We start from the raw sequence: 25,616 nt of genomic DNA, 5'->3' as shown, positions 1-25,616 counted from the left end.
ACTCAGTGCCCTGATCTACTAGTGAATGAGCAACTTGTATGCATTCTAGCAGGTGATCCCTGGTATACTCCTTCAGAATCTGATTGCTATATTCTCTGTATTCTAAGACTAACAGCGACAAGTACACAACCTCCTCAGGATGCATCCTTCACAACAAGCCAAAATGGCTTCCCTGTGCAGCCACTTCTGGTCAGGATTGGCCTTGGTGTAATGTCACGGATCCGGGTATGACCAGAGATGTGTGGGCTGACACAGGGAAACGCAGGCTCAAGTATGGTGTAAACAATATAATTTATTAGAGGCTATACAAAAATATAAAACGCACAATTATAAACAAAACCAAACCTCCAACTGATAACGGAAAGTACAAGCATACAGACAAGTGTAGTCAGGAATGGTGAGGTGGAGTGCTCAGGGAGGCCGGGTCAGGAACCATCGGGCAGACAAAGTACAAAGGAGCAGGCAGAGCATAGTCAGATGGGCCAGGTCAGGAACAATCAGGGAGACAATGTACCAGAGGAGCAGGCAGGAGAGTGGTCAGGAATAGCCGGGGTTGGTGCAGGCAGAGTTCTATCAATGTCAGGAGTCAGGCAGAGGGATCAGGAAGGCAGGCAGACGACAGGATCAGTTTCAGGCACAGGGGCTCATGGGAACAATACACCAAGGCCCTGATTGCAGGCCTGGTCCTGCTTAAATACACCTCCTGCAGTCAGCCTCAGGTGATGGCTTGACTGCAGGAGTGAGATTCTGGCTGCTGAGAGCACCCGCTGGTCAGCACTGGTACTGCAGCCCACAAGGCAGGTGAGTCCCACCACCAGTGGCGAGTCCATTCCTGACACCATCAGTGGATTTATGGTGGAATTCTAGAAAATGCTGGGGGACACTTTGTTTGTCTTTGCCGTCTTCAATGAGGCAGCGATGCTTGCCAAATCTGGCGCGAAGGGGTCTGACGGTAAGTCCCACATACAGAAGGCCACAGGGACAGGTTAAACAGTATACAACAAAATCAGATGAATTATAGAATTCTTTAAATAAGTATGTTTTGCCTTTGGCATTAAAGTTTTTTTGACCATGATTGACAAACTTACATGTTTTGCATAAGGCTTTTTTGCATTGGTACATGCCTACCATGGGAACTAAGCTGAGTGTGTTGAGTGTCCTAACAGGGGGATTATACTTGCTGGGAGCAAGCTTATTTTTGAGGTCTGTGGCTCTACTATACATGAATTTGGGTTTTACTTCTAAAGTGTCAATTAAGTGGGGATCTTGTAGTAAGATTGACCAATGTCTGTTAATAATGCTCTCCATTTACGGAAGTGTGTGGCTCCTTCCTGTTAGACGTGGAGGATTTTCCATTTTGATAGAAGGAACAGGATTCATCTACCAATGTGTGGGGACAACCTTTGTCTCTAAATTTAACATTAAGGATTTCAGTTTGGGAATGAGATTCTAAATCTGATGTACAGTTCTGCCTGAGACGGCAGAACGTCCTTTAGAGATATTCTGGATCCACTTTGGATGGTGACAACTATTGAAAGGCAGGTATGAGTTACCTGAGACAGGTTTGAAATGGTTCCTAGTATTTATTGCGTTGTCATGGCATAGTTCTAAATCAAGGAATATTAATGTGTCTTTGTGGTGTACAGAGGTGAAAGTCTGAAAGTTTAGAGTTGCAGTGAGCAACAAATTTATCAATGTCGGTTATAGGACCATCCCAAATGACGATTATGTTGTCTATGTAGCGACCATAGAATACTATGTGTGGGGCAAAAGGATTATCACACCATATGAATTTATCCTCACAAAAACTCAACTCCCAAAACTTAAATTAGCGTATGAGCGGGCAAAATTTGCTCACATCACCATGCCCTGTATTAGTAGATAGAAATCGTTATTAAATGTGAAGTAGTTGTGTTTCAAGCAGAAGGAGGTGGCGTCTATAATAAAGGATGACTGTTTGGAGTTGAAAGATAGGTCCATAGATAGGTAATGTTGGAAGGCTGTTATCCCTGCTTCACGTGGTATTGAGGTGTATAAAGAGTTAAAATCTTATACCTGGGAGCCCAATTACTGTTAGGTCTCTTTAGATGTTAACAATTCTAAAAGATTATTTTTACTTTAATTTTTATTTATACTCTTCTTATTTCTTTATTTTTATTAATTTTTATATATATTTTTTTCTACATTACTTTTTATCTCTTTTTTTCATCATTTTTCATTCATTATTTTTTCTCATTCTTATCCTTTTTTACATCATTTTAATTCTTCCCTCATTCCCTGTTATCATGGTAATGATTGTCGTTTTTCCCCCCTACTATCATATTAACCATTATAAAAGGAACGGTCCTTCTGCCATTTCATTCCCCTGCTTGAGAAAGGAGTGCGCTTCCGCCAATAGAGGCGAGCGCATGCTCCGAAGCGCGCCGCATTGCATCCTGGTCACTGGCGCCATCACACCTACGTCGCGGTTCAGCGTGCGTTCCAGCCGCCATCTTGAGGAGTACGTGCATGCCGGCCAACTCCACATCTGTCTCCCTCCTGAAACACGCTCCCTACCATTGAGACCTGGACGATACAGGCACCAGTGACAGCCATTCCACATGGTGTTTCTACACCACAATACCCTACATGCTTTTATTACTCTACTACCATGTGAGTGTTCCTACTTTTTAGTATACATTAAAGTGGTCTGCTGCACTTAGAGGCGCTTCTTCTCTCCTCATCATTCTAACAATAAATGTCGAAATGTCTTCCAACCATCCCATTTTCTGTTGAATAACTGCATACTATCTAGCAATGTATACTGAATACAATTCATACGCATAACCATATCAACTCTACGCAAAACAGAGGACTGACTTACAATGAAGAGCAAAGGCCGACAGAATAGTGACACAGATGAATTGGCCTCATCATGTTGGTTGGGATCCCCAAAATGGGAGATCCCAATAAACACTTTTGCAATGACAAAATTTACTGGAGAATCCACCAAGGCCACCTCAGAAACTTTCCGCTAGATCAAAGAAAGTCCAGGGCAAACCAAAAACATATGCACCACAGTACCAGCAAGACCATAACCCCTAAAACAGAAGTGCGACGTTCCTGGAAACGGTATTATACCCCGTCTAGACTATATAACACAACAGGTTAAAACTTCAAGGGCCGTCTCACGAACTGAAAGAGACCTAGATCCCCTACATATATTATCCACCATGGATTCCCAGTCCTCTTCTGAAAATGTAGTACCACAATCAGCCTCCCATTTCTGAAAGGGGGGGTGCAGCAAAGATGGCATTCGAAAAGGAGCGATATAAAACTGAAATAAGACCCCTACACCTGGGAGAGTCACGACTGATATGTTCAAAATAAGTGACCAGGGACGAAGGTGTCAGTCCAAAGTGGGAACTAAAAAAGTTTTATTTATCGATATCAATAAATATTCTCGAAGCGGAATATCGAAAAGCATTCGTAACATATCGAAGGAAATATAAGACCCACCCCTCTGAAAATCCATTAATCTAATAAGTGTGCGATCATACCACCAGCGAAAAGCCTGTGGAGATGAAAATGCTGTGACAAAATTTGGATCGCCGAAAAACGTTGAACCTGGTGAAACGGGAGAGATAAGACCCAATTTAGATTTGTACGGGACCAGAGTGTTAAAGAGTGAAAGGCAATGGTATTCTAGATCGACAACGAGTGAGGGGGAATATTTGTTCATAATAAACCTGGTAAATAAAATGGGCGTATAGATTGAGATTCAAATCTGACCCAGGGAATCCGGGATTTTATAGTCGCCCATTGCACCATTTGAGAAAATTGGGCAGATAGGTAATAAAGCCAAAAATTGGGAAGGCCTAAGCCCCCTATACATTGTGATTTATATAGGCCAGATGAGGTAAAACGTGGGCGTCTATTGCGCCAGATGAAATTATTAATCACTCGTTGAAAACGATCGAGAAATGTTTTGGAGACAGATATTGGAAGCACTCGAAATAAGTAAAGGAGTTTAGGTAAAACATTAATTTTCACAGCAGTGACTCTACCGAAAAATAAGATAGGATACCTATGCCAAATCTTAAGATACACATGGTGGATAATTGGCAGCAAATAGCCTGAAGTCTTTGGGCATAAGATAGATACCCAGATATAAGATCAGGTCCATGGCCCATCTGAATGGGAAAGAACCATGGAGGGTCTCCCCCAGGGGCTCAGCAACATTAATAGGCATGACCACGGATGTAGTAAAATTTACAGTGAGACCTGACATGGATGCAAAATCATTCAACAAGTACACAAATTAGGCAATGATACTAATGGGTTGGTAAGAAATTGCATGACATCGGCATACATACATAACTTGAATTGTGAGACCAAAAGTGAGTACCCCGAGATATCAGGGTGCGACCTTATAGCGATAGCCAAGGGTTCTAAAATAACCGCAAACAGTAAGGGCAAAAGTGGGCAACCCTGTCGGGTGCCCCTGCCCAAGGTGAAAAAAAAAAAATCAGAATTGCAACAGGGGGGTCGAATCCTTGTTTGAGGTGAATCATATAGGGCCCGATCACCTGATAGAAATTCATCGCTAAAGCCCAATTTCTGCAACAGTGAAAACAAATAGGGCCAGAGGACACTATCAAAGGCCTTGTTAATGTTTAAACGCAGCAACAACACCTCCTTAGATTGCAGGTTAGCGTCTTGTACCACATTTAAGGTGAGAATTATATTGTCCGTGATAAGCCTATCAGGAATAAATCCCGACTGGTCAGGTGAGAGTAGGGAAAAGATAATAGGGGCCAATCCATCTGCCAAAATCCTGCTATATCTTTAAATCATTATTCATAACCGAAATGGGTCTATAGGTGATCTTTTAAAGGTTTAGGCAACAGGGACATGTTAGCAAAAAGCATCTCATCGGGAAACCTGCCCTCCTGTAAAACTTCATTGAACATAGACACCAAAGAAGGGGCTAAGAGGGGCAAAATGCTTGTAATAACTGGTCGAGAACTCATCGGGGCCCAGTGCGATGGAGCCTTTCAGTGTGCTAATTACACATGTAATTTCCTCCTGTGTGCAAGGAGCATTAAGGGATGATATCTGAGAGGGCGTAAGAGCAGGGAGAGGCAAGGAATCAAGGCACAAAAAAAACTTTCAGGGGAGGGGAATTCACCTGTGGAGGAATAACAAAAACAAAAAAGCATCAAAACAACAACATTATCGTATCAATAAGATCTGTATCAATAAAATTTGGTCTAAAAGATGGAGTATCCGGTACAGCAACCGGAAGCCTGAAATCTGACTTTATCATTTTGTGAAATATCCATGCCACCAATGTGGATCACGTATGGGAATTGTCTCACCCGAAAAGACAGAGAACCATAATTTTAAAGAGCCAACAGGGCCCAAACCCCGCAACAAGACACGGAGAGCAGAGTGACCACTCCACAACAGGGCAGTGACATCTCTGACCATGCCTGGCGACCGGGTGGGGTAGCTCAGTGACTGCATCCACGAATACAACCAGTAGGCCAAAAATTAAGGGTATATTAACCCATATAAGACATGTTGCACGACTAGGTATCTAGGGGGTTAACCCAAGATTAAAAGACACAGCATATAATAAGTCACTGGCATGTCCCAGTAAAAGATCAAAATAGGGGATAGCAAACTGAAGCATGAATCCTCATCATTCCGCTTCATGTCTGACCCTTCTCCTGTTGCGCTGCGGTGATGGAGTGTTCCAGATGGGAGATATCTGAGGAGTAGAGGGTAAACGTTGAGGCGTGTGAGCGTCTGCTAGGCCCAACTTCACCAGGATTTCTTGCCCCTCAAGACGAGTAGTAGCCGTGTATGTGCTTCCATTGTGTGGAATAATCAACTTAAAGGGAAAACCTCATTTGTAGCGAATTTGCGCTGATAACCCACATTTTCCGGCGATTCTACAATGTAGCTTGGAAGACATCAGGGAAAATTTGCAGAGTTGAGCCCTCCAGAGATATCACTGGGGTGTTGCGGGCAGCTCTAAGAATGTCCTCTTTAATCAGGAAATCTTTCATAAACAGAATGTCCCGAGGGGGTTTATCAACAGGGGGCTTTGGACACAGCGCCATATGTATACGGTCACATGTAAAGGCCTTAGTGTCCTGGTCCGGGAGAAGAGACTTGAACAACTTAGTTATGGCCTGTGAAAGATCCATTACAGCCTCAGGAACCCCACGGATACGCATATTAGTCCTACGATTACAGTTATCGAGATACTCTACCTGTGCCTGTACCTGTGCCTGTAAGAGATTGTGATCCCTGGAAAGTTCACCATAAGTCAGGCTGAGCTCATCATGCTTAATTTCCAAGCGATCCGTTGTGGACCCAAATGCGGCTATTTCCTGAGAAGGAACATTGGTGCCTTTACAGTAGTTCTGATTGAAATTTCATATACATAGTCTCCAGACAAGATTCTAAGACCCCCTTTGTAAGCTACTGCAAATACTCACTACCCTGTGCAGATGAATGGACTGCTGTATCCTGTGTAAAACGGGATGGGGATGCTCAGTCGGCGCCACCTTGTGACATGCTGCAGAGTTCCTATGTTCTTAGTAAGTAATTTGTAAGGGACTTCTGAGGGGTCCCCTTACTTTTTTTTTTTTATTTTGACGGCATGCAGAGAGGTCTCCTGGAGGTGATCAGCTGATTGTGGTGCAAAACGAGGAATAGAATAGCCCCGGGGAGCCAGCAAAGACCTAAGCAGGGACGGAGCTCCTGCTACATGCAGCTGTCCTGCATGGCGCTGCACATGATCCCCTGCAAATTAAGTTTCATGCCATATGACTTTCATCTCTAGTAGCAGTTGCTGTTAAACTAATATTGAAATTTGTTCAATGGATTGTATGCTATTAATCAGTTTTATTAACCATGTGCTGACCACAGATAGCCTAATGACGGCTTCACTGCAGACGGCCAGTTCTGGGAGGGCGTCATACAACGTCCTCCCAGAACGCACCCTCCCGCGTGCCCCCATGTCCAACGGACACAGCTGATCACGTGATGTGGTAAAAGGCCAATCACAGCAGCCTTTTACCACGTGATCAGCAGTGTCCAATGACATGGCAGATCACCGGTAAATGCAGTTGCCGGTTATGTGCTGCATTTTCCCTCACGCTGTCATACCGTGAGGAATGTACTGTCGATAACCAGCATTTGTCAGAGGAGGGATCGACACCGACCATCAGGGCACTGATGAGCAGTGCCCTGATGATCAGTGCCGCCCACAAGTGCCCAGCAGTGCCCCCAGCTATGCCGCCTATCCTGTCAAGGTCCTACCTTTTCCCAGAGGTTGTGTTGCGCCATGTGCTGGCATCCATCTTGGGTTTCTGCAAAGAGCATGGTGGGAGTCTTTTATGCCTTCAGGCCTCTGAGGTCCATCTCCCAGAGGGGTGTGGTTGATTACATATAAGTCTGTTGTCCGCACATGCCCTTTGCATTCCTGTCTTGTGTGTTAGTGTTGCAACAGCTCTGTGTATACTCTCGTGACTCTCCTTTGATCTGACCTCCCGTTGCTGAACCCGGCCTGTGACCTGTGATTCTTGTCTACTGTTCTGTACAGTTTGCCTTGTTGTTCTTGACCCGGCCTGCCCGACTACGCTATTGTCTGATCTGATTCCTACCAGCTACATGCCACTGGCGGGGGCCATTACCGCAGCTGGGGTGTCTCGGGGGCCGCGACCTGGTTCCTGGCTGCGTCAAGTCCATCCCCACCATCAGGGGCCCTGGTGAAAGGCAGCCTGGGACTTAGACTCCGTGCCCTGAGGGACTCCAGTCTGTGGGTAGTGGTTATCGTCAGTCAGTGCGTGACCCTGCCTCTAGGCCTGCCTGTCCGTTCCACAGCTCCTGCACTGACATATCCGTGCCCATCAGTGCTGCCTATCAGTGCCGTCTCATCAATCCAGATCAGTGAAGGAGAAAAATTACTGGTTTGCAAAATTTCATAATAGAAACAAAGAAAAAAAAATCTTTCAACATTTTTGCTCTTTTTTTGTTTAGAGCGCAAAAAAGTAAAAAACACCCAGCGGCGAGTACATACCACCAAAAGAAAGATATTTGTGTTAAAAAAAAAAAGAACAAAAATTTCATACGGGTGCAGTGTTGCATGACCGCGCAATTGTCACTCAAAGTGCAACAGTGCTGAAAGGTGAAAATTGACCTGGGCAGGAAGGGGGTATAGGCAAGTGGTTAAAGTAGAAGTTCACCTTTCATAACATGTTATACTCATTGTTTGGGTGTAAGATATTATGAACAGACCAGCTCCACCCACATCATTCATTCACAGTCATCTGTGAATGAGAAACTACAATTGACAGGTCTGCAGGAGAACTGCATGGCACTAGCAATCTGCTGATTCCTGGTGCAATGTTTTACAGGCTCCCGTGACAAAAATAATAAACGTGTACTTTTTAGCAAACGGTGAACAGCATATACACACACACACTCAATAAGTTATTTTAAGTTACTGGATATATATAAAAAAAATATATACTTTAAAAAAAAAAAAAAAAAGAAAAAAAAACTGTCCATTTTGGTTTTTGGCCAAGTACACTATGTGATTTCTGGAGAACTATTTAGTATATACTGGATCCATGATAGAGACTAAAGAACACTTGAGCCAAAATGATAAATGCATCAGTTGGTCTACAGATTGTTATGCATTACCATGTCCTATATATGTACACTGTATGGCCCATGGTCACTTTGTATATATAGTCTGTCAGCACCTCTCTGCCTCGCAAATTCATGTAGGAACCCCCCCCCCCCCCCGACAGATCGTACAGAATTTGAAAAAAAAAACAAAAACGTGGGAATGTGGGGCTCCACACACACAGCCATGTCACTCATGCACAGAGTTCTGTGAATGAGTGCCTACATGTCCCAACAGCCTTAGTGGCTGTGGGCTTGTAGATTTCAATGAACTACCACGGCGCTGTGGAGCTCCATGGTAGGTCATTGAAGCTTCTTGTCAGAATATCTGCTCGACCGTACATCCAGTATGGCAAGCAGATATTCTGACAGATCTGCAGGAGACCTGCATGGCATCAGTCATCTACTGATCGCTGGTGCAATGCTTTACAGGCTCCTTTGGACAATAAAAATAAATGCATATTTTTTACCTGCAAAAAAATGTGCATTTATTACTTTTGTCCAAAAGGTGAAATTTTTTTTTTCTTTCTTTAGAAAATCCTCTTGGTTTAGGGGTTGCTGTTTCACAGTTTGCATTTGCGATGTTCTACTGCTCGTTATGCATACAAATTTTATCTGGCTGTTATCCTGTACGCAAACTTACTTGGTGTTAAAGATTTGGATCCAGCCTTAGATAAACAACCAGTGTGTCTTGATATATTTGCAGCTGGTGACAGGTTTCCTGCTGTATAAAAAGGAAAAAAAAAAAAAAAGAAAAAAAAGTTTAAAGCTCAACTGAGAAAGTTACATTTAGTTACAAAATTAGGTTAAAAAAAAAAAAAGACAAAGTCCACCTCCATTACAAACAATATATACAAGCTGTAAGTAGCAGCCTATATCTCTGCGCTTAAGTGAAGGTGAATATGACAGAAATTAAATAGAAGTCTAATAAAGCAGCTGTTTTGAATAATACATTATAAATCAAAAAAGAGTGACTGCAAAAGTCGTTAAAAACAGCGCGCTGTTCTACTAGATTACCCTCAATCCAAGGGCCATAAGTAAAACAATATCAAATAAAAACAATACACATAAAAAGGAAAAGTAATACAGAAACTTCCACCAAAGTGAAAAATTGTAAAAAAGTTCAGTGATGTGGTTTTCTTTTAACCGCCTCCCGCCCGCCATATAAGGTAATGATGGGCGCAAGACAGTTCTCCCATTCTGGGAGGACGTCATATGACATCCTCCCAGTCTAACCGCGCATGCGCGGCTCCGGAAGCATGCACTGCGGCGATCGTGGTGTGCTGTGTCCCTCGGACACAGAGGATCACCGAACAGAAAGAGCCAGAGATGTCGGCTCGGTCATGTGATCAGCTGTGTCCAATCACAGCTGATCACATGTAAAATAGGGAAATTATTATTATTATTATACAGCATTTATAAAGCGCCAACAGTTCACTCGGCGCAGAACATTACAATGGGAGACAATACATGAGACAGTACAACAACAATACAATGCGATACACGAGGGGTTCGAGGGCCCTACTCCTTGGAGCTTACAATCTAGGAGGGAGGGGATAGTGGTACAGGAGGAAATGGCTGTGGATGGAGTGGTAGGACGAGTGGAGGAGGTCGGCAATTAGCAGGGGGTGGGGTAGGCTTCCTTGAAGAGGTGGGTTTTCAGGGTGCGCCTAAAGGAGAGGAGAGTAGGTGATAGTCTGAAGGATTGGGGCAGGGAGTTCCAGAGGATGGGTGACGCCCTGGAGAAGTTCTGGAGGCGGGCATGGGAGGAGGAGACCAGGGAACTAGAGAGAGGAAGGTCTTGTGAGGAGCGGAGAGTGCGTGTTGGGTGGTACTTGGATATTAGGTCGGTGATGTCGTTTGGGGCAATATGATGGACAGCTTTGTACGTCAGTGTTAGGATTTTGAATTTGATCCGTTGGGCAACCGGAAGCCAGTGGAGGGGTTCGCAGAAGGGGGTGGCGGAAACTGAGCGGTTGGTAAGGTGGATGAGTCTGGCAGCCGTATTCAGGATCGACTGAAGCGGGGATAGCCTGTGGCGGGGCAGGCCAGTGAGGAGGGAGTTGCAGTAATCGAGTCGTGATATGATGAGGAAGTGGATGAGTTGCTTAGTGGTTTCTGGGGGTTAGGAACCTGCGGAGGTGGAGTCTGCATGAGTTTGTTAGGGATTGGACCTGGAAGGATAGATTGGAGTCAAGTATGACACCAAGTACTCTGGCCTGTGGGGCGGGCCTGATGGTGGCATTGTTGGACGTGATGGAGAAGTCAGTGGGGGGTGGTGTGCTGGCTGGGGGCAAGACTAAGAGCTCGGTTTTGGAGTGGTTCAGTTTAAGGAAGTGGAGCGACATCCAGTCTGATATGTCGTTCAGTAGGCTTGTGATTCGGGCAGAGACTGAGGGGGTGAGGTGAGGGGTGGAGAGATAGATTTGTGTGTTGTCGGCATAGAGGTGGTAGTTGAAGCCATGAGAGTGTATTAGTTGGCCAAAGGAGGAGGTGTAGATGGAGAAGAGAAGGGGCCAGAGGACAGAGCGGGAGTGAGGGGGAGGAGGTAGCGTTATAGGTAAAGCTGAAGGAGTGTTGTAATAGGTAGGACGAGAGCCAGGAGAGAGCGGAATCTCTGAGGCCAAGGGAGTGTAGTCTTTTGAGGAGGAGGGGGTGGTCGACTGTAGGCCGCAGAGAAGTCGAGGAGTAGTGTAATGGCAATTTTGGGCCTACATCTTCATGAAGGTTATTGACTGTTGGGGGATTACACTACAAAAGACTCAATGGAGCTGAGGGGGATGGAAGGCAACTTGAATTTCCTGTTCTCTCTTTTATTTAAACTAGTCATTGCTCTGAAGCCCACCCATTTGAGGTGTGATTTACTTGCATGGGTGGTTCTTGGGATGGTCTTTTGTAACGTGCATAAAACACCTTGGACAGAGGAGAAGCCTCCCTTTCCTGCCATGTGCTTTCCCACAGCACAGACCTCAGAACATCAGGATCGCTGTAATGTATCACCATTGCTCTGTCTTTTTCTTGTAACTATTTCTTTCTTGTAGTCTTTGTATTGGTAACATTCTGTATTATATTTTTGTTGTATTCTATTAATAGAAAGCTTCCTTGCTTTGTAAATAAATTAGATCTTTATTTTTTGCACAGTGGTTATCTTTTAATATTAACACTATTGGCTAAATTCAGGTATAGACAAAGGGTTATAATCACTTATTACATTTATAATCTGTATAGAACCAAGTAAATAAGTGTGGGTAGGAAAACCGCCAAAACAAATGGTGCCCCGTGTGAGGAAGTCTGAATGTTTAGGTAAATGTTACTTGTTGTGTGGAATAGATAATTATTTACATCTTTCTTTGTTTTCATGTCTATCTTCCATTTCTGTCTAAAATACCTAGACTAGTAAGCTTTGTCGAATGTCATTTTTACCTTTTGTCTTTACTAATATTTTGATGAGACTGATTATGAACACTATAATTGAATTAAAATTGTACTGAGAGTGTATAAGGAAACATCATAACTGCTGGGTTGCATCTATTGCAGCGGGGTGTGAGTATGAATCTGTCCTCTTTGTAATTTACTAACTGTAGATTGTAAGCGTGTAGTTAGATCTGTGAGAACCAGCTATATTGTAACTACTACACACCATACTGCAAGTAGCTGTGTCTCACGCCTGATGCGTTTCAAGCACTCAAATTTTGATTATTTAAGTTTGCTCTAATCCTTCTTGGGATAATAGGAGCAATTTAGGAAAAAATCTGTCAGAATACTTCAGAAACGTCCACGGGGGGGATTGAACTATCAAGTTCGGGTGATCCCTAGGCTGCTTGAAGGACTATATTACAAGTAGTGAAAAGCAGCAACGGTGACAGGGGCAGAACCTGTCAACCCAATCATTGGCCAGAGATTAGCTACCTCTGGGGGCAACCGCTTAAGGTTGGGGCAACCGCTTAAGGTTGGGAATTATTCCAGGGTCCGGTATCCGTAAGGATGGGTAACAGCATCAACTCAAGGAGGGCGTCTAAGTGTGGCAAACCCTGCCAACTGACCCCAAGGGAAGAGATGATCGGTAAATATGGACCCTGGGTGGTAGAATATATACATGATTGGGAGCGCTGGACTGGAATGAAGTATTCTAAAAGAGGTACTTTTAAACCTAAGACCTGGGAAGACCTCTGGTATGATCATCATAAAAAGATGACACGGCCAAATGAAAGAGATGCTTGAAGTATATGGCTGTTAGAGTCAATGAGTAGGGAAGCAGGGAATGTTTTTAATATGGAATCATTCCATGAGAACGCATTCCAAACACTTGAAAGTAAATGTATAAAGGAACAGTCACAAAAGTCTAAACCCCAGAATTGTGGCAATGATGAACAGGGGGACAATGAGCAATCTTCAGGACTGGGGCCTTATGCAGTTACCCAGTCCTTGCCAGTGGAATTCTCAAGCACTGATATGGACTGTTATCAGCAGTTGATGAAAAGGGAGAGCCACAAGGTAAGACCAAAAGACTGTGAGGAACAGGAACAGAATGAGGAAAACAGAAAAGTTAGTCAGGGAAAGGCCAGACTGGAGTTAGAAGATACAAAATCAAAACCTAGCGGGAAAAGTTATAGTAAGCGTGCGGGAAAGACTCCACTGATCTTTGCTGCCTGTTGGATGGCTAAGGAATATGAGCATCAGAAGGTGCAAAACGAATCACTACAGGAAGCTCTTTAAGTATCCAAAAGCGAACTGAGTAGTTTAAGAATTTCTGTAACCAATTCTGATGCTAGCCACCAACAGCTAACAAGAGATAACAAAAGATTACAGGAGGAAATTGATCAGTTAGTAGAAAAATTGAAGAACACAGAAAGTGAATTGAATCAATTTTCTGTTGACGGTCAGAAGAAGCTTGCTCATTTTCCCATTAAAGTAGATGATAAAAAGACTGATTTAAGTATTTGTGAATTCAGTGAAAAATCATCGTCTCCTAGTGTATGTGTGAACATTTGTAAATCTCTGGATGGTGGGAGCGATTGTAAAGCTGCCCCTTCATCTTGTATGCAGCCAGGAAAAGTTGCTAATCAGGTGTCAGTCACTGAATATTGTTATATGTCTAAAACACAGCCTTTAGTTAATAGATGCCGTACCACCTTAGAAAAGATCAAATGTTATGCATGGGGATTATTTGGCCACATTGCACGATTTTGTCGATCCTCTTCTGCTGGAAAGGTAGTGAAACAAAATCCATACAGGACAATGAGACGTGATGTGGAAGTGTATTCAGCACGCTTTGGAACATGGCCGAAGTGTAATAAGTATGAACGGCCGAGATCACGGGTCCCATTAGAGCAGATGAAGGTAGAGAATGCATCTACACAGGCTGAGAATAAGCAATTGAAAAGGGAAGAATCATTAAAGGAATCTCAAACTTCCAAAATGGATTTTATGGAAGTAAAAAGAAAAAGTCCAGGTTATTGGAGAAGACATGATGGTATTAGTTGTATCTAGAGTTTGTCTTTAAGATAACAAATTTTAAGAGTGTGTTTATGGAATCTATGTTGTCTTGTCTGAAGGTGAGTGTAATAGTTGTTTAGGCTTCAAAAATCTAATGTCTCAGTTGCTGACAGCCCACCAACAACTGTCCCCCCCCCCCCCTTCCTGTATAGCCAGGTCAGTGAGTGGAAATGACCCTATTCATATGCAAATGTTCTGAGCTGTATTCACTATGATGTGTTTGTTTTTCTAGAAAGACGAGTTTGGAGAATTTTCTTGGTGAAGTACAACATTTTGTAAATGAATGGTAACACTAAAATGTTTGTTTTGAGCTGCTCATTTTTATTTTAACCATGGTAAACAATTTTTTTTTTGGATATTAATGGTATACCATAAACAAAATCCACGTGGTAATAATTAGTTGACGTCAACAATTTTTTTTGTAATACAAAAAGTGCACTCTTTAAACATCTGAGAAAATGTTTTTTTTTAATATTCACTGTAAGCTGTGTTGCTGTTGTAAAGCCCTAACCATTGGTTGTTTATTTTTTTAGGTGGAAATGTAATGTTTTATTTCTAAATTTTATTGGTGTTTTACCTCACAGGTTTTGTCATTGGCTTTCAGGGCTTTCCGAACAGAAGGCGATCATCTCGTTCCAAAATCATCTTTCTCCTGTATTGTCTGTTTTCAGGTGTCCATGTTTATGAGTTTCACCCCCCATTAGTTAGATGGTGCTTGTTTGAGTTTGTCAGTCAGGTTGTGTCTTACTGTTCAGGTCTAGGCGTGTGTTGTATGTTCTAATTGCTTTGTTGTAACCATGTGATCGTTCATTAAAACTTTTTGCCCCATATTGGTGATCCTCAGTGTGCTGGTGACAATTTTCTTTGCTTGATTCTGTTCGGTTCCAGCAGATGGTCGCTGCAGCACCCACTTATACACACCGCCATTGGTAATGCAGGAACGTGTGCGTTTGGATTGTATGCTTGTATGTCCTAATCTGACATGTATGGAGCTCAAGTATGAACGAGTTTCTTTGCTCCACTGATTGGTGACTAGGTAAAGCCAGTTTTCAGATGGAAATCTGATTAGGACAGCGCTAAAAAGTGTTACTACATCTATAGTGTTTGTGTTTTGTGAAGATATTCCTAAGGATCAGTAGGTATGATGGTATATGTAGTGCCATGGCTTTAACTTGTAAGGTTTGGCTGATCCTTGTTGTCTCGCAAAACTTGTGTTGTAGACTGGTTAACCTCCTGCTGTTAATTCAGTTAGCTACACCCCCACCCCCCAGCCAGGCTCTCTCTTTTTAAGCTTGCCTAATTACCATAGGCTTGTCACCTTATTGTTCCTAGCAGCCTGCCTTTGTGTACCCAATTGTATTTTAAGCCCGTTTCCTGTCCAGTGTCACTGTGCCCCTCTACCTGTCTTCTAGAGATTTTGGTTTGTTTGCATGGCTGTTTTTATGTGTTTTTGTATATTTGTCCCCGATATCTGTGTGTCTCTATGCACACCTGTCAACTTGAATTTTGCCCCCTAATGTTCAGTGATCCCAGCGCCTCGGCGCTGCAAGAGATTCTTATTTGTTTATTGGCCAATTGATCCCAATAGTAGCTGTTCCTTGAACACTGTGCCTCGGCTCTTCCAAGAGCCCTTCACCTTGTGATACATGCAGGTATGCTGTAGTCTCCACAGGTAGTACCCATAAGTGCCCTTCCTATCCTAGGCTCCTAGTGTACCTCAACGAATATTACACTATGGATCTGGAGGCACTCAGAATCAAATTGGGAGGTCTGCTACATGTTGGTGAAGGGATCAGGAAATCCAACTTGCTCTGTCCAGTACCCAGGTACAATCTGAGGTGTCCCAGGACCTCGGAGGAATGATTGCCTCTTTCTCAGTGGGATAATTTCCACTTTGAAAAGACACAGGTAGGGTAGTATCCAAGTTTGCTATGAGTCAGAAGGATTGGTGGATGGCTCAGTTCCATGGCTATCAATGCCTGACTTACACTGTCTCATTCCTGTGTCCCATTGCAGGGACTGAACAACGTGCGTATACCGCAGTCAATTTGGGTACTATCCTGTCGGACTTTACTGTGTTATATCCCCGAGTCCATCATGTTTTGATGGTTTATGAGTCCGGACATCCTCAGATGATTGATACTGATGGGTGCTGGAGGAAGGAGGGTGTTCTGTTAGGCTTGGTGCTTTACAGGAGACAGCAATGCTGGCACAAAGAATAGCACAGACACAGGGATATACCCCTATTACCTCAGAGAAAATGCTTGGTCTCAAACCTGACACCCCCATACACCTACAGAAACTTCCTGGAATTTGGAGAAGAGTTAAAAAGTTTGGCTTTGGGCCACAGGATTTAGATAGCGCCAATAGTTTGTGCAGAGCATCAACAGGAGGGCCCAGCTCAAGGGGCTTACAATCTAAAGGGAGGGGGTGGTACAAAGAGTAATAGCTGCGGGAGAATGGTCTGATGGAGCTGGCTGAGGTATAGTTTTTAGGTGGAGGCAGATGAAGTTTCCATAAATAAATTCATTTTCTGGGATCACCTAGTGGTGAACAGGGTAGGAGTTGGCTGGACATACTGGGGAGGGGAGTTCCAGAGGTTCTGGAGCAGTCCTGATGATGAGCAGGGGAGAAGGTAACAGGGGAGCTGGAGATCAGGATGTCTTAGGAGGAGTGGAGTGGTCAATTTAGGTGTTACCTTTGGATCAAAGTCGATTAATCCAAGTAACACACACATTAGAGAGATGCTAAGGTATGCTGATGAGTTTCTTCAGGTACAGTCCTAGAGCCACAGCTTTGTTAAACATCTTACTCCACCCTCTTCACCTGATTTGCGTAACCCTGTTGCTCTTCCTGATGCAATTAATAATGTGCATCACTGTCAGGAAAATGATCACCAAACTTATAAGAAGGTGTACCTCAATGAGGTATCTCCTATTGAGAAACCGAGAGGCCATTAACTGCTCTCTAAAGAACCTGATCCGATACACACAAAAGAAATTTGCACATTCAAGAGAGGACCCTAAAACAACATAAAGGAAAAGGAAACTCTTGATGTTCTTTGTTTCTTTTTTCCCCTTTTTTATTGTTTTTTTTGGTTTGGTTTGTTTTAGGGAGAAGCCTCTAAATTGGAGCAATAAAATGCAGTCAGGTTTATCTAAATTCTAAAAGTTTTTTCAATCAAATTTTTTTACTCTCCCCGTTTTTGTGTACCTGACCTGCAAATATACTGTTGATTATAGTATGGTGGAGGACTTGTCTATTGTCTAGTAACTGCTGCAATTTTTGCAATGTTTTTGTGTTTTAATGCAGTTTTCCCAGGCGACTATATATATCCACAGTATATATTATTTTTTTTTTTCACCTTTTCTCATTTTTAATTTTTTTGTATGAATACAGATTCATTGCTCTTCACCATCCTAAAGTAAAAGTCGTAGTTGGAGGAGCATTAAATCTGTACCCTTTTTATTTTTATATCATTTTGTTTATGCTTTTGCTTTTATTACTCTTTCCTCTCTCTCTTTTTCCTTGTTTCATGTAATTTTTTTAGCCTGAATTATAAGGCTGTGGCATTTGTGCCCGACTCAGTTTCAAGAGTCCGATGGGGATCCACAGGCTTAGAATTGCTTCCTGCAGATATCCCTCAATCTGTATATAGTTTCACCCCGAGCCCTGTGAGTGGGTGGGGAGAACCCAGGGACTGAGACCTGACAATAGCATGCAGCATCGGCCATCCCCACCTTCAGGGGCTCTGGTAAATACCGGCTGTTGCTCAGACTCTGCATCCTGTGGGGATCCCACTTCACTTGCCCACATTAAGACCCCCTATGCTTAACAACCTTAAAGGCCAAACAGCTGCTTTATGCTTGATTTCCCCCCAATAACATTCTCCTTCTCTTTTTTTTGTATCCATGTATGATTGTCTGGAGGCCTGCCCTACCACCACCTGAAGAAACAACAACCACCACGTCATCTCTAGAGACAAGGGTGCAAAAGCTAGACCTTCCTCAACTATCTTTCGCCATGCTGAATAGTGCCATTTCGCGGTCTGATCCAATCTCTGCAAACATTGCATAGTGTTCCCAGGATACGGGACTAAAGATACCAGGATCCCGCCATCGATGTTGGAGTTCTATCCTTCCAAGGCAGAGGGGTGAGGAAACATCGCAGCACAGGTATTCATGGTGCGAATGTGAGGTCTCGGAGGCACCAGGACTTCTTTGTTTACTAGGAGTTCCTTCGTGATCAAGAAAGAAGAGGAGGCCGCAGTGGTGGTGGGGGGGTTGGGCCTTCTGGGTGGTCATGGGCGGGTACAAAATCATTGAGGGTGGGCATAAGTTCTCGAATGAACTTGAGGGGGAAATGTAATGGCAATTTTGGGCCTACATCTTCATGAAGGTTATTGACTGTTGGGGGATTACACTACAAAAGACTCAATGGGGCTGAGGGGGATGGAAGGCAACTTGAATTTCCTGTTCTCTCTTTTATTTAAACTGGTCATTGCTCTGAAGCCCACCCATTTGAGGTGTGATTTACTTGCATGGGTGGTTCTTGGGATGGTCTTTTGTAACGTGCATAAAACACCTTGGACAGAGGAGAAGCCTCCCTTTCCTGCCATGTGCTTTCCCACAGCACAGACCTCAGAACATCAGGATTGCTGTAATGTATCACCATTGCTCTGTCTTTTTCTTGTAACTATTTCTTTCTTGTAGTCTTTGTATTGGTAACATTCTGTATTATATTTTTGTTGTATTCTATTAATAGAAAGCTTCCTTGCTTTGTAAATAAATTAGATCTTTATTTTTTGCACAGTGGTTATCTTTTAATATTAACACTATTGGCTAAATTCAGGTATAGACAAAGGGTTATAATCACTTATTACATTTATAATCTGTATAGAACCAAGTAAATAAGTGTGGGTAGGAAAACCGCCAAAACAGTAGGAGCACTGAATAGTGGCCGTTAGCTTTGGCGTTAGCAGATCGTTGGAGAGTTTAAGTAAGGCAGTTTCGATGGAGTGTAGGGGACTAAAGCCGGACTGTAGGGGATCGAAGAGGTTGTTGTGGTTGAGGTGGGAGCTTAGGCGATTGTAGACTATGCGCTCGAGGAGTTTGGATGTAAATGGCAGTAGGGAGATGGGTCTAAGGTTGTTCGGGTCATTGGGGTCCAGGGAGGGCTTTTTAAGTATGAGGGTAATGAACGCGTGCTTCAGAGGGGAGGGGAATGCGCCGGAAGAGAGGGAGAGATTAAAGATGTGGGTGAGGGAGCATAGGATGGAGGAGGAGGGAGGTCGTAGGAGTTGTGAGGGGATAGGGTCGAGGGGGCAGGTGGTGAGTCAGGCAATAGAGAAGACCTTGGTGACCTCCTCGATGGTAGTAAGGTTGAAGGAGTAGAGTGTTGAGGGGGCTTCAGTGTGAGGAATGTTAGGTGGGGTGGAGGTCAGAACAGTGGTGAGGCCGAGGGAGAGGGGTGATGAGGGGGTTTCTGTGTGAGAGGGGACGGGTGGGGAGGAAGTCTGAGCAGCGGCGATGTCCCTGCGAATAGTGTCAATCTTGTTTTTGAAGTGATTGGCAATTTCAAGGGAGGTGAGTGAGGTGCTGGGTTGAGGTGGGGGCGGAGAGAGTAGAGAGCTAAAGGTGGAGAAGAGCCGGCGAGGATTGGAGGAGAGGTTCTTGAAGAGGGTCAGGAAGTAAGCTTGTTTGGCAGAATAGAAAAAATATGTTTTTGTTTTTTTTTCTTCATATTCCAAAAACTTATGGCAACAAATGAGATCTGCAAAATACTTACCGTGCTGTTTATCAAATTCCTTTGGGTGTCCACTTTCCAAAAAGGGGTCATTTGGGGGGGAGGGGGGTAGGTGCTATCCTGGAATTTTAGGGCCTCCGAAACTGTGATAGGTAGTCTGGAAGTGTAATGAGGAAATAAAGCCCTTTAAAAGCCTGAAGGTGCTTATTGGATTTTGGGGTCCTGTACTTGGCTAGACTGCCAAAACATCTCACATGTGGTAACCCCATATTCGGGAGAAGTAGCAGAATGTATTTTAGGGAGTAATTCCACATATAACCATGGCATGTGTGAGCAAAAATTACAATTTTGTGTTAAAAAAAAAAAATTCGCATTTTCCAAAAACTTGTGATAAAAAAATAAATTCTTCTATTGATTCAACATGCCTCTCAGCAAATAGTTTGGGGTGTCTACTTTCCAAAAAGAGGTCATTTTGGGGGGTGGGGGCATTCTATACCCAGCATTAGAAGTTTATGCCACACATCATTCACTCTAACCACCTGAAGACCAAACCTTTTGACACTTTTTGTTCACATGAAAAAAAAAAAATCTGTATTTTTTTACTAGGAAATTAATTTAAACCCCCAAACATTATATATATATATATATATATATATATATATATATTATAGCAGACACCCTAGTTAATAAAATGGTGGGTACTACAATTTTTGTATGACACATAATACTCGCGCAGCGATTTTTAAAAAGCAAATTAAAAAAAAAAAAACACACTTTTTTACTTTTAATGCACAAAAACACAATATATTGGCCAATTATTTGGTAAAATAGAAAAGATAATGGTATGCCGAGTAAATAGATACCAAACATGACATGCTTTAAAACTGGGCATGCCCCGTGCAATGGCGACAAACTGCAAACATTTTTAATATCCATAGGGAACGCTTTAAAAGCTACCATTTTAGATTTACAGAGCAGGTCTAGTGTTAGAATGACTGCCCTTGATCTGACGTTCACGGCAATACCTCACATGCATGGTGCAACCGCTGTTTACATACCAGTAAATCAGAGGGTAAGTGAGCGCTAGAGTAAAATTATAAATTAATTGAAAGAAAGAAAAAGAGCAGCTGAACACCAAAAAGGCACCATATAAACCTCCAAAATAATCAGAATAAAGCAAGGTGCAGCACTAAAATGATACATTAAAACATATGGAAATGCTATATTCAAACATCCTCATATAAAATACAATAAAATAACATAAACCAATACCAGGGTGCAAGTAAAAACGTCACCTAATGGTGACTAATAAGTGATTGAGCACTAGACCAAATACAGTCTATAGCGTGAATAGAAAAGATCCCAAATGATCTTCAAAAATCCAATGGCTGGATCCGTGGGTGAGGTGATGGATGTATAAAGATTGCGCACTCACCAGATACGCAATCCCAATGCGCATTTAAAGTAGATAATCTCAGGACATCAAGGATCCTTATGTGGGTCTGGTCAGATCTGCTCAAATACCCCTCACTGCTTGGTAGTGCTGCCACACTTGGAAATAGCCACTCTGCAGATATGGTTACTTACTGTAGACTGTGCCTGGCTAAATGGTATAATTTTGAAATGGAGACTTCTTGCTGCAGTCCTGTTCCTGATCCCTTCTCACGTGTTTGTCTGTGCTCATCTATGGAACAGGACTGCAGCAAGAAATCTCCATTACAAAATTATACCATTTAGCCAGGCAAAGTCTACCGTAAGTAACCATATCTACAGAGTGGCTATTTCCAAGTGTGGCAGCACTACCAAGCAGTGAGGGGCATTTAATATACAGATATTCTGTGAAAAAGGATCCAAAAATCAAGGAGGTATGTGAAAGACCAAGATGTACTAGACTGCTGGTACTCGCCAGTTCACCAAAAGGTAGAGCGGCACTAGTACTGGCACTCTGCTGCATATGAGAGCCATCAAAATTTACCGGCAAGTCCTAACAGAGATCAGGCCTGATTCTGCGAACACTGCGGTTTTGTGTGCAATGTATCAAGTGACAGTGACCTACAGACAGACACTGCACTTGCAGGGGGAGAAGGGGGGGGAGCGTAGGGGCTAAACGCAGGTGCTGGCAGGTGCCAGGGCTGATCCCGCTAATGCTGCGTTTTTGGGGACACTATACTAATGTGAACGCTGGTATAGTGCTGATCTGATCAAAGATATTGACCCGTTCAGACACTATACTAGCAATGGAGGTTTATTGTACGAGTGTGCTCCTGGCAACCAAGGGGTTAAATGTGACGACTGGTGTACTGACGGGCAATCTGAGGCTATCTGGGAGGGGCATGAAAACCATGGGAGCGCGAATCACGTATGTATATATGTGATTTTGCGCACCCATGCTGTCCTGTAGTAGTATTTCTGCTATAGGGCGGTCAGGAAGGGGTTACAGAAGCGGTTTGTGTTAAGTCGCTGCGTTACTTTGACATTTGCGCTGTCATGCAACACTGCACCCAAATTAAATTTACGTCCTTTTTTTCCACCAAATTGCGCTTTCTTTCGGTGGTATTTGATTGCCTGTGCGGTTTTAATTTTTAGCGCTGTAAAAAAAAAAAAAAAAAAAAAAAAGAAAAAAGGCTGACAATTTTGAGAAAAAAAAAATCAATATTTTGTACGTTTTGCTAATAAAAACGTCCAGTAAAAAAAATGTAAAAATCAAATTTAGTCATATTTCGGCCAAAATGTATTCTGCGACATGTCTTTGCTAAAAAAAATCCCAATACGTGTAAATTAATTGGTTTACGTGAAAGTTATAGCATCTACAAATGGCGGGAAAAATACTGGGATTTCTTTTATTATACCAATAGCGGCGATCAGCGACTTATGGCGGTGATCAGCGATTTATGACAGTGATCAGCGACTTATGGCAGGACTGCAGTGGTCATTTTGACACTGGGGGGGGGGGGGGAAACTGAGTTGGGGTCACTGACATCCCCAGTGACGCCAATACAGTGATCAGTGCAAAACAAACAAAAAAAAAAAAACACCAACACTGTACTAATGGCACTGGGGAGGAAGGAGTTAAAATTTATTAGGTAATGAAAGGGTTAACTGTGAGTGGAGTGTTTTACTAGGGGGCGTGTACTTCACAGGAACACGCTGATCCCTAGAGATAAAGTCTTCTCTCAGGTTCAGAGTGCTCTGAACTGACAGATATAGCTGCAGTGTAAACACTGCAGCCGTGCTAACACTGCAGCCGTGCTGTCAGTGATTACCGGTAATCGCCGGGACCCGGCAGGGACCTGGTGATGGACACCTGCTGCCGCGATCGGCGGGACGGGTAGGGCGGCCGCGCGCTCCCTATCCGTTTTGCACAGCGACATTAAAAGACGGCGGTGTGCGCAGAGGTGCCGCCCTGCCGCAGTAAAAACACTGCGGCTGGTCGGCAACCAGTTAAAGAGGAATTCCAGTCACACTGTGAAAAATTAAAAGTCAGCAAATATAAAAACTGTAGCAATAAGGAGGAAAAAAGCACCTCTAAGTGCAGTATGGTACAGCATTTATTTGGAAGCAATGTAAAACACTTACATTGTGATAAAATAAAGTAGGCTCAAGTGGTAAAGGCGATAGCAGAGTCCTCGCTGCGCTGACCACGTCCACACTGCCGAAGACTGTAGAGACTGTGGATGTCACGGAAAAGCGGGCCGGCATGTGAAGTCTAGGAAGATGGCGTCTGGTGTGCACCTTGGAAAGTAACGTCGGTGTAAGCGTGATGATGTATGAGAGACCAGCATGCAAAGCGATGCTTTTCAGAGCATGTGCTAAACCACTAAGGGCGGAAGCGCGTTACCTTAAGCTGACGACGGAGGTCGCAGATTTGAGAGAGATGTATATATATATATATATATGTATATATATATATATATATACACATACATATATATATATACATACATACATACATATATACATACATACATACACACACACACACACATATACATATATACACACATACATACATACATACATACATACATACATACACACACACACACACGCATTACAGTTGTGCTCAAAAGTTTGCATAACCTGGCAGAAATTGTGAAATTTTGGCATGGATATTGAAAATATGACTGATCATGCCAAAAAATGCTCTTTTATTGAAGGATGATCATTTTTGTATGTCCTTTTCCATCTTTATAAAGTTCCATTTCCTTGTTACGCAGGCCTTTTGACAGTTCTTTTCTGATCCCCATGGCTCAGTATCTAGCCTAGTCAGTGGTTCCACGTAAGAGCTAACAAACTCATTGACTATTTATACACTGACACCAATTGCAATTTAAAAAGCCACAGATGGGGGACATTAACCTAAAAATGGAGCCACAAAAACAAACTATTGGATAATAAATGGCTTCATATGATTATCATCCTTCAATAAAAGAGCATTTTTTGGCATGATCAGTCATATTTTCAATATCAAAGCCAAAATTTCACAATTTCTGACACGGTATGCAAACTTTTGAGCACAAATTATATATATATATATACACATATATATACACATATACATATATATATATATATATATATATATATATATATATATATATATATATATATATACACACACACACACACACACACACACACACAATATATATATATATACACATATACATACATACATACATACATACACACATATACATATACACACACATACATACGTATATACATATACATGCATACATACATACATACATACATACATACATACACACACACAGTCAGGTCCATAAATATTGGCACATCGACACAATTCTAACATTTTTGGCTCTATACACCACCCCAATGGATTTGAAATAAAACAAATAAAATGTGCTTTAACTGCTGACTGTAAGCTTTAATTTGAGGGTATTTACATCCAAATCAGGTGAACGGTGTAGGAATTACAACAGTTTGCATATGTGCCTCCCACTTGTTAAGGGACCAAAAGTAATGGGACAATTGGCTTCTCAGCTGTTCCATGGCCAGGTGTGTGTTATTCCCTCATTATCCCAATTACAATGAGCAGATAAAAGGTCCAAAGTTTATTTCAAGTGTGCTATTTGCATTTGGAATCTGTTGCTGTCAACTCTCAAGATGAGATCCAAAGAGCTGTCACTATCAGTGAAGCAAGTCATCATTAGGCTGAAAAAACAAAACAAACCAATCAGAGATAGCAAAAACATTAGGTGTGGCCAAAACAACTGTTTGGAACATTCTTAAAATAAGGAACGCACCGGTGAGCTCAGCAACACCAAAAGACCCGGAAGACCACGGAAAACAATTGCGGTGGATGACCAAAGAATTCTTTCCCTGGTGAAGAAAACACCCTTCACAACAGTTGGCCAGATCAAGAACACTCTCCAGGAGGTAGGTGTATGTGTGTCAAAGTCAACAATCAAGAGAAGACTTCACCAGAGTGAATACAGAGGGTTCACCACAAGATGTAAACCATTGGTGAGCCTCAAAAACAGGAAGGCCAGATTAGAGTTTGCCAAACGACATCTAAAAAAGCTTTCACAGTTCTGGAATAACATCCTATGGACAGATGAGACCAAGATCAACTTGTACCAGAGTGATGGGAAGAGAAGAGTATGGAGAAGGAAAGGAACTGCACATGATCCTAAGCATACCACCTCATCAGTGAAGCA

At 42.7% G+C, this 25,616-nt stretch overlaps 1 protein-coding gene across 2 annotated transcripts in view; it reads right to left on the bottom strand.

Annotated features, from left to right (window-relative positions):
• The window catches only part of NUSAP1 (nucleolar and spindle associated protein 1), a 354,820-nt gene that overhangs the window by 237,755 nt on the left and 91,449 nt on the right, over positions 1 to 25,616 (bottom strand). For both annotated transcript variants that reach the window (XM_089686683.1, XM_089686682.1), the window contains exon 4: positions 9,332 to 9,412. In XM_089686683.1, the coding sequence (XP_089542809.1) occupies positions 9,332 to 9,412 (81 nt within the window). The remainder of the gene's footprint in view (positions 1 to 9,331; positions 9,413 to 25,616) is intronic.

This window comes from Staurois parvus, unplaced genomic scaffold, assembly GCF_062004578.1.
Source record: "Staurois parvus isolate SC_StPar_1 unplaced genomic scaffold, SC_StPar_1.0 ptg000406l, whole genome shotgun sequence".
Taxonomy (NCBI): Eukaryota; Metazoa; Chordata; class Amphibia; order Anura; family Ranidae; genus Staurois; species Staurois parvus.
Note: the sequence above shows the minus strand (reverse complement) of the source record. Positions and strands in the feature narration are given on the sequence as shown.